The 10,206-nt window shown below is 39.3% G+C and overlaps 1 protein-coding gene across 1 annotated transcript in view; it reads right to left on the reverse strand.

Annotated features, from left to right (window-relative positions):
* LOC107737190 (probable helicase senataxin) overlaps positions 1–10,206 on the reverse strand; it is a 32,239-nt gene that overhangs the window by 17,872 nt on the left and 4,161 nt on the right. The window contains exons 2-8 of the mRNA XM_016548636.1: positions 7,896–8,099; positions 4,418–4,625; positions 1,578–1,687; positions 1,278–1,497; positions 581–691; positions 324–498; positions 99–112 (exon numbers count right to left, since the gene is read on the reverse strand). Of these exons, the coding sequence (XP_016404122.1) occupies positions 99–112; positions 324–498; positions 581–691; positions 1,278–1,497; positions 1,578–1,687; positions 4,418–4,625; positions 7,896–8,090 (1,033 nt within the window). The 5' untranslated portion in view covers positions 8,091–8,099. The remainder of the gene's footprint in view (positions 1–98; positions 113–323; positions 499–580; positions 692–1,277; positions 1,498–1,577; positions 1,688–4,417; positions 4,626–7,895; positions 8,100–10,206) is intronic.

A 10,206-nucleotide genomic window follows, 5' to 3' on the forward strand; every position in this document is an offset into this window, starting at 1 on the left:
GTTCTCACAAGATGACAGAACAAAAGAGGCCTCAGTTTATCACGTCAGCACAAGATCACCACGTTTTCTCTTAATGGCAGCTCATCACATGAGCACACAGTTAAACACATGACTATAATAGTAGAATAACGAAGTACCTCACAGCATTTGAAAATAAGTAGTGATAGCCTTTTGATGAGTCACGTTTACGGCAGATCTATAATGAGAAGCTGTGCAATGCGTGTACTACATGGCTGCATTTTTGAATTACTGCATTTTTCCTATGCAATGTCTACAATTCAGCATGCCATCAAATCTTTTCAATAAATTCAAGATTTTCTTACCCCATGGTTTTTTGCCGGATGCTTCTAATTTCCGCAACATAGCTGGCTGCTCCGGTGATTGTCTGGAATGCTGTATTAGGGTCAACCTGACCCCAGATCTTAGAACCAAGTCGGTCCAGAATTACCATAAAACAGTGGAGGGCTGGCCAGAATGGGTCAGAAGCTGGGTTATCCTCTGAAAAACATAAGTGGACCACTTTTAATCTATTGTATCTCATCACATCATGAAAAGCTCATGACCACTACCATTTACATACCATTTTTCAACCCATCCATTGTGTTGAGTATGCAAAGCGGTATGTTAATCTGTCCCATGAACAGAGAGTCCATTGCCTCCGCACTGAGCTGCGTTAGTAACATACAGATACCTGTAGAGCACAAAAGAGATTAACTTTAAAAAGGTGACATCACACTCACCAAGGGATGAACAATGAGTACCATTTGCCAATTCCAGGTCAAACTGACACCACTACATATTCAAGTGCTATACAGCAAGTTTCCAGATTAACATGCACCCGAATAGGGCACTGTGCAACACTTATTTTACAGTAGGTAGACACTAGAGCAATCCATCTAGCCCCCTAAATTTCTAATCCCATTCCCTTCTTTCAAAGATCCAGTTTCTATATTAACTTTCCCTGCCATTGACTGAATTTTATGGCAATCCATGTTTTTTTTTTTTCTTCTTCACTGGTAGGGGTGCTATTACGCATCAAAATAAAAATGGCAAATAAAACGTCAAACCCATTAAGAGGTATAGGACAGTGCAAACTTTGGGTTGTCAGAAAAAATGCTGGCAGGAAAAAAGTTAACTGCAGGATGGTGAGATCTTTGTCAAGAGCAGAGGAATGACTGCTGTCCAGCTAGAGTGAGAAACCAAAATATCTCAAATTGTAGAAGTAACAAAAGGAACGGGCATCATAAAGAGGATTTGGAGAAAACTAATAAACAGACCTAGCCAGTAGTTCTTCTTGTTTTGCGAGTCATAGAGGTGAGAGGGGAGCGTTTGTATGACGCCCCGTGCATAAGACTCTTGATCCAAATCTGGAAAGTTCAAAGACATTCCAAGCTCAATGACATAAAACATGCAGGAGAAAATCTCTTGAAGGTCATAGTAGGCATCCCTGTCCACACTCTTCATGGTCTTTGCTGTATCGATTGCCCAGCGGCGCACCTGGAGTGGAAAGGTGGAGTAAGAACAAGATTACCAAAAGAGGACCAGCCTAACAAGATATGGCTTTTTGACTGAGTTACCTGTTCGTTGGGATGAACGAGAAGCAGATATATTCCTTGATACTTCTCGAACACAGACAAAGACTGCTTCATATCCTGTAACTTACACAAGGCCTTTACCACCAAATCACCTGTAGAGAAAGAAAAGAATATGTAGAAAAGCACTAAAATCACACGTATGTTATTATAAGCTTTGGTTGTGATAAGTAAATTGTGGCATTCTGCCAAATATTTTTGAACGACAGCCAAAAAATATAATTAAGTGCCATCTGCATTGGATGCTTGTATCACCCTGTCAGTGTTTATTTTTAAAATAACGACTAGCTGACTCTACATTATTTTCAACATTGTGTCATCTGACTTTCTGATTGCCGTGTATTTCTACTGTTGACTATTTATGCCACTACAATTTCCCTTGAGTGATAATTTACTCCATAACCAACATTTAATAATGTGGAACCACATGGCTAGCTTGTTATCAAGCTCTTTGGCACCTTTATTACCAGAGGATTAGGAATAGAACAGAAGAAAATATAAATGGACCAGACAACAAAGCCGAGATGCCAGCTGACCATCCGAATTGGCCTCTTTCCAAGCTTCCATTCTCATACTTTATCATAAGTCTCATACGTTATCAGTCACTGTCCAATAAGCATATAGCTCAGACTTTTATACATGTTACTCCCCTTGCTTTCCACAATTATTTATTAGCTCTCTTGATTCTTCTTTAATAGCCTACTGGTTTGTTTTTAAAGATAACTTTTTTTTATTTTTATTTAACCCTCTCCAGGTGCTCAGAGGTCCCAGAGGCATATACTGTATATTACACATGAGCTATCGAGATTTTAATAATCCTTTGCATGCAGTGTACACATTCCTCATTTTTGCACCCTTCTCCAGGGGCGTCGCTAAGGGGGGAAGTTAGGACGATTCTAAGGGCTCACGCACTTTTGGGGCCCCCAGAGATCTGTTTTATTAGTAGTAATGTAATAGAAATTATAAATGTATCTACCAAAGAGTTACAAATAAAACAAAATTACGGCTTATTTCTGCATTTCCAACAAAATTATCTCCCCCCCATTCACTGCATGGTTTCGTTCCGTTCTACGTAGCCTAGAGTCACGAGTGAGATCAGATGGTAAACTGTCAAGTTAGAGATGCCTTCGAGTTCGAGGGGAGGCAAACCGAGCCGGACGATTTGGTCAGTCGCACTTTTAAACACATTTTATTTGGTCAGTCGCACTTTTAAACACATTTTAGTTTTGCACATCACTGAGGATGCGTCCCAGTGCATTCGTCCCAGTAGTAGTAATGTAATAGAAATTATAAATGTATCTACCAAAGAGTTACAAATAAAACAAAATTACGTCTTATTTCTGCATTTCCAGCAAAATTATCTCCCCCCATTCACTGCATGGTTTCGTCCTTACTCATTCACTGTTTAAAAAAACTTTAGCTGGATTTCCACAGGCAGGGTCACAATTATCTACAGTGTATGAAGCTAAAGGTTTTTGGGTTAAGGTTCATAATGTAGAACATTTTTAACATTGTATGCTGTATGTGCATAGGTAGCTAGCAAACAAGGAATACAGCTGTTAAGCTAATAGTCACATTAGCCGAGTAAGATCATGATTGATAAATGTTGGATACTGCTGGAAATGCTGCTATGGAGTATCCTATTTATTATTTTAGGATTTTTTTGTTTGCCCCAGTGAAGCATTTCTATTAATATAACTGATTAAGTAGTCAAACTCATTCCATATCAGCAGAATAGTGTGGTACAGAAAGTCTATGTCCATTGAACAGGTTCTGAATGAATTATGTTACTGATACCTAATGGTCAAAAGCAATAGCAAAAGTAATAGGTCAATATTATTAAATTGCTTACAACGATTTTGAATAGGTTGGCTTGTACACTATATTGCCAAAAGCCCCCTTCAAATGAACAGGTTTGACTACTTTAGTAATTTCTCATTTTTAGTAAAAAAAAAATATTAAATTGCAGACAAAGATTTTGAATAGCTAGTTTGGCCTGTACACTATATTGCCGAAATTATTGGGACACCCCCTTCTAATGAACAGGTTCGACTACTTTAGTAATTTGCATGAGTACAAATCTTAATGTTTAAGCATATAATGATATTCTGGGGAATTGTGTGCTTTTAATTTTATAGCAATAGTTTAGACAGAACCCTTTTCTATTCTAACACAACAATGCCTCTGTGTATAAGGAAAGGTTAAAAAAAAATTTTTTTTAAGATTGATTCATAGTTTTTTGCCCAAGGTCTGCATTTAAAGTCACACCAGAGGTGTTCAGCTGGGATTAGGACTTGGCTTTCTGCAGACCAGTCAAGTTCTTCCACACTGACTGAATCAATCTTTTTTTTTTTTTTACCTTGCCTTTTTAACCTTGTCTTAACACAGAGGCATTGTTGTGTTAGAATAGAAAAGGGTCCTGTCCAAACTATTGCTATAAAATTAGAAGCACACAATTCCCTAGAATATCATTATATGCTTAAACATTAAGACTTGTACTCGTGGAAATTACTAAAGTAGTCAAACCTGTTCATTAGAAGGGGGTGTCCCAATACTTTGGGCAATATAGTGTATGTTTGGTGCAGTAGGGGGCCAAACCCCATATTCTTTCATAGGGCCCAAAATTGCTAGCGGCGCCCCTGCCCTTCTCATTCACGTAGGCCTTTAAAATGCATCCGACTCTCATAATATCAAAGCAACTTCTACAAATGTCTTCTATGAGATAGATGAAAATATTTCAATCAATCAATAACCTTACAGTTTTCAGATTTTTAATCACCCACTACACCACATGGAATGATGTTGGATATGAGAATGTGACTTACACAGATCACGGTAGCAAAGCAAGTACGGATACTTCAGAACTTCAAACAGTGGAGAACGGAGACGGTCGTGGAATTCTGCAGGCAAGATCTTCGACACTGGCTCCACATGATCATCTTCGATAATAAAGATATCGTCCTCCTCCAGCTCCTTGTCCAGAATGGTTCCCAACAAATGCACAAGTCGAGCCTTCTCCATTTCCCACAAACGCTGCAAGAAAGCAAGAATTAATGTCTGGACACATGCAAGCTGAAAGAACACAACATTCACGCATTTAGCAGATGCTTTTATCCAACACGAATTACAAGAACAAAAGCAATTAGTCAAAGGGCCAACAATCTTCATAATAAACAATGCCAGTTTAATTAGACAACTAGATTAGGAAGCAAGCTAGGGAAGAGACGTGCAGAGAAGAAACATGGTGAAAACACCAAGGTCTTCTGTTCTTCAGAAAATGCAAAAGCTGAATCAAACTTATTCCACTTACTTCTATAGCTATTGTTAAATGCACTTTTGACCTTCTGCAGCATACACTTAAGCATTTCAGATTAAGCACATATGGCATGCATTTCTGTGCAAGTTTGTTGTGATCTGAACAACTTGGAAGTCTGGAAGTGTGTGATCCTCAGAAATGTAGTGTATGAGGCCCAGGTTTTCCTCTTTAACCTTATACAAACTCAGCAAATGTATGATGCCTACGGTTTTAAAATCTGTTTACAGTCACTGCCTCAGTTACTCCTTTGGTTCACATGGCCTTCAACTAGGCATGGGACGATAACCGGTTTCAAGGTATACCGCGGTTTGGAAAAGCAACGTTTTTTTTTTTTTTTACATGTCATCAAAGACGGAAAGTGCAGCACTCCCTCGGTTGTGTGCAGCGAAGAGCGTAACGAGTCACACGACCCCTCCCCCTCCGGTTGGTGCGAGGCTGCGAGCAGTCAGTGAGAGTCACCTGTGTGTGGGATGGCCGAAGGAGGTCACGTTAACGTTACTTCACAGAGCGAGGAATAGCAGACTAAAGCACTACATTTCTGCGATTTAGTACAATAATTAAATTTAGCTGGTATCACGTCTATACTTTTAAGCCTCCTCCCATTGTTTTTTATTTTTTTTACAGAAAATAATTTATTTATGTTCTGATTATTGTTGAGCTGCAGGTTTAGGCCCACTTAAGTGACTGCACTTAATTTAATTACGAAGAATTCCATTATTTCTTTTAATTATTTAGCCTGTCATGTTTATAGAGTGTTCCAAAATGTTCTATGTTTCTTAAAAATAAAATGTATTGTGTTCAGTGGGAGAAAAAAATGGTTGTTTTTTACCCAGACATTTAAAAATAACATATTTTAGAGCTGTAATCGCAATACCGCGATATTTTTATCTAAGGTTATCGTACCATCAGAATCTCATACCGGCCCATGCCTACCTTCAACATATTCTTTTGATAAAAAAATGAGGCGAATACACTGAATAATCACTTTGTGATACAATTTAAATGTTTTGACAGACTAGACGGCAGTCTGCCACCCTTACAAAGGGAACAAGATAACCAATTAGTGAGGTGACCGTGACAGAAGAATTAGGGAGTACTGGTGAGATAAAGGAGGAGAACAACTGGAAAGAAATCATTGCTTAAAAATGTAAGTGTAAATTGCAAGCAAGATGGTCAGATGTTCTGCGGCTGCAAAAATTTCAAATTTGTTATCTCCAACAATAAAGTCCGATTTTGGCATCTGAACTCTGTGACTTGAGTGTTACTTACTTGCAGAGAAGAGAAGGCCGTTTCTACAAGAATTCACAATGTTAACAGTGAAAACATGTGAAAAGGGTCCATACAACAACATTCTGAGATCAACAGTAATTTGTGTCTTTACATGTGGTGGCTTCTGTGAGAAATCACTCTCGAAGTCTTGAGGTTTTGATGCCAGAAGACTTTATTATCAGAGATAATGAAGCAGAGAGACTCTGCAGAGAATCTCTAGTCTGTAGGGGCGTTTCCATTACCCTTCGAATTGCGCAAATTGAAATTGCGAATTGAAAATATGCCTAATGGAAACGCGTCAATTTCGCAAAAATGCCCATATATCGCAAAAAAGTTTTTACGCTCGCATGAGGTGGTTTTTCAGGCAATGCGAAAAAGGAATAATTTGCAAAACTGCAATGGAAACGTTTTTTTCGCATTTACAGGTCACATGGCGTATGTAAAAAGTCATATGATCATTCTTCAATGTACTATAACCTCCAAGAAACACTTCATACGTGGCGGCTCTCCAGTATAAGGGGCTTTCCCTAATGTTAATGCTTAGATAATTTACACTGCACACATCTGTGGTGCAGTGTGGCTCTGATACAGCCACTGAAGCGGATTGCGGCCACTAGCAATGCTTGTGATTATTCCAGCCGCGCCACGCACGTTTCTGAAGCGGCTCTCTGTGCTGCTTCTGTAAAGATACACGCATATGACTCCTTTGAATAAATATAGCCAAAATCCGTCAAAATCCAACCAAAATCCGTTGCCATGACTTATCGCGAGAGGCAAAAGGTTACGTTTTAGTCGCATAACATTGGATAATGGAAACGCCGTCATTTTGCAATACTTTTTTATCGACATCTATAAAATATCGCCAAAGTTTTGCGCAAATCTGTAATGGAAACACGCCTTGTGTGTCTGCACTATCTTTTATACAGATTTTCCTCAAGGCGTTCTACACATTTCACACACTCCCATACACTATATCCCTGCAATGTCTGTACATTCCACTCGCCTGCAGGCCTCCATACACACAGGCACATGATCATAATTTACATTTACATTTAATCATTTAGCAGACGCTTTTATCCAAAGAGACTTACAAATGAGGACAACAGAAGCAATCAAAACCAACAAAAGAGCAATAATATGCAAGTGCTATAACAAGACGCGGTTAGCCTAACGCAGTACATGTAGGGTTTTTTTTTTTATAGTATAGAAAATTATTAGGAAACACTAGTGTTAAGAGAGTCTTTTTTTCTAATAAATAAAAAGAAAACAAGTAGATAGAATAGAAAAAGAACAGAGAAAGCTGGTGTTAGAAGAGGCCACAAAACATGCCGTTAGAAAACTAATAGAGAGTGCAAGTGTTAGAGGGCTTTTTAAAATAATAATCGTAGAATAACTTGATATACAGATGGCTATATTCACAGTGATTATACTTAATTCATATTTTTATTAATAAAAATCGTCTACATACTGTATGTAGTACGAGTTAAGGCTGCTCTGTGCCAGCTCAAAATTCTGTGTAAGGACAGACAAAAATATGCCTGCTCTCGCACCTCAGTTAGAAAGTATCCAGTTGTAATTGCTGTGCAATTGCATTTATACCACCTCCGAGCCGTATTAAACAGTCTGTGTACAGACAGCTAAATGAAACTTCAGAAAGCACTTCTGTTAGACCCTTACAGTGTGACTTTGGCAGACTTTTGCTCAGAGTGTTTGTGTACCTTGTGCAGATCAGGGACCTTGTCTCTGGCTCGATGGTACTCCACCACACACTCCAGACAGCAGCCGAGGTCTTCATTCAGAGAGTCCATCTCTCTCTCAGACAGCCGTCCTGAGCTGTAGTGACTCAGCATGGTGACTATCGCTGCGTCACCCTCTGCCTCCAGGGAGGTGGTGCACCACAGACACTTCTCCATCACGATCACCTGTGCACACACAGATACAGACAGCTTAATATAATGCGTTCTTAAAGCCTCCATATGATTCTACAGCACTTCTCTCCTCATTCTCCAAAATGCCTTCAAGCATCTTTTTAGCAGCTTAACGCTCATGTTGAGTACACAAATACAATATATTCTTGATCACGGATTTAAAAAATAACAGTGGATTAAAAGGGACACTTCACCCAAAAACGAAAATGATGTCATCATTTACTCACCGTCAAGTTGTTCCAAACCTGTATGAGTTTCTTTCTTCTAGAGAACACAAAAGATGATATTATGAAGAACGTTGGTAAGCAAACAGTAGCTGGTAGCCATTGACTTCCATAGTGTGGATACCTGTGATTCTTCAAAATATCCTCTTTATCCTCCATATAAGAAACACTCATAAAGGTTTAGAACAGTTGAGGGTGAGTCAATGACAATTCATTTTTAAGGTGAACTATCTCTTTAAGAACAGTCTTTATGACTGTGCACGCAAAGCATGACAAGACTTCAGCAAAGAAGAATAGTGGGCAAAAACTGAAAGTAAATGACAGGGACTGTCAGACACTAAGAAGGATTGTTCCTAAACAATACAGAACTACTGCAACCTCAATATTCACCTTAAATACCCTGTTTCTATAGTATAATTTTATGGAGATGCAGTATATTTTGGTGGAAGCACTATGACAACTGAGACAAGTTACAACAGAGTTTGGCACCAGAACTGAGAAAACGCGGTGTAAACACATTAGACATGTACCAGCCTCTCCACTGTATGAGAATTATTTTTTTACAAATTTTTAAGGAGGATAGGGAAAGTAATTGTAGCTAGAGACTAAGGATGAGCAGGGAAGAAAGATAAGGAGAGGAACACCTGTGAGTGAGGTCAATGGTTTTGAACTGTATAAAATAGATATATTTACATTTAGTCATTTTGCAGACGCTTTTATCAAAAGCAACTTACAATTGGGGAATACATAAAGCGATTCTTCTTAAAGAGGCAAACAGACACAGGAAGTGCTCGTAATACCAAGTTTCAGGCATTGTTCAAATAAGTACAAGATATATATATTTTAGTGCTGGGCAACGATTAAAAATTTGAATCGCGATTAATCGCATAAATATAAAACCAACGCTATTTGCCACTGCCAGGGCATTAATGTTTTTATAGAAAATATTTTATAGTTTGTTACAGAAAAACAAGTTATGCTCAGAGTCCAGAGCCTCGATCATAGCATTATAACAGGCACCTTCCGAGTAGGGAGCGATCACACTAGTCAAACGAACCAGGTTTTGGGGGTCAAACGCACTCGGGCACGGTTAAGATTGCCTAGTGCGAGTACACCCTTATTCTCCCACATCCCGCACACACAAGTCTCTACCCGCCCGCACGATTAATCGCATAAATATAAAACCAACGCTATTTGCCACTGCCAGGGCATTAATGTTTTTATAGAAAATATTTTATAGTTTGTTACAGAAAAACAAGTTATGCTCAGAGTCCAGAGCCTCGATCATAGCATTATAACAGGCACCTTCCGAGTAGAGACCTGCGCGGGACCCAATGCAGCAGAGTGCGGCGCGGGACAACACTTGATGGGCGGGTAGAGACTCGTGTGTGCGGGATGCGGGAGAATAAGTAGGGTGTTCTCACACTATGTAATCTTAACCGTGCCCGAGTGCGTTTGACCACCAAAGCACGGTTCGTTTGACTAGTGTGATCGTTCCGTGCGTTCGTTTAGCTGTCCCTGGCTCGGTTGGAAGAGGTTGGCCAGAGTGCGGTATGGGTCCCGCGCAGGTCTTTACTCGGAAGGTGGCTGTTATAATTAGGGTTGGGTATCGATTGGGTTTTTTACGATACCGGTGCCAAAACGATACTTTTAAAACGGTACCGGTGCCTAAACCGATACTTTAAAAAAAAAAAAAATACACAAAATAGGATGGATTGGCCATTATTGAGCCCTATAAACACATTTAATGTCTGTTTCATTCATACTGGACGTCAGAGGGCGCACTCGAACAGAAAATCGACATATCCAGTCACAGAAGTACAAAACTCATGACCCTCCAGGAAATCCCTTATATGGACAAAGGCATGGCTATTATA

The sequence above is a fragment of the Sinocyclocheilus rhinocerous genome, unplaced genomic scaffold (assembly GCF_001515625.1).
Source record: "Sinocyclocheilus rhinocerous isolate Xijiao unplaced genomic scaffold, SAMN03320098_v1.1 scaffold284, whole genome shotgun sequence".
Taxonomy (NCBI): Eukaryota; Metazoa; Chordata; class Actinopteri; order Cypriniformes; family Cyprinidae; genus Sinocyclocheilus; species Sinocyclocheilus rhinocerous.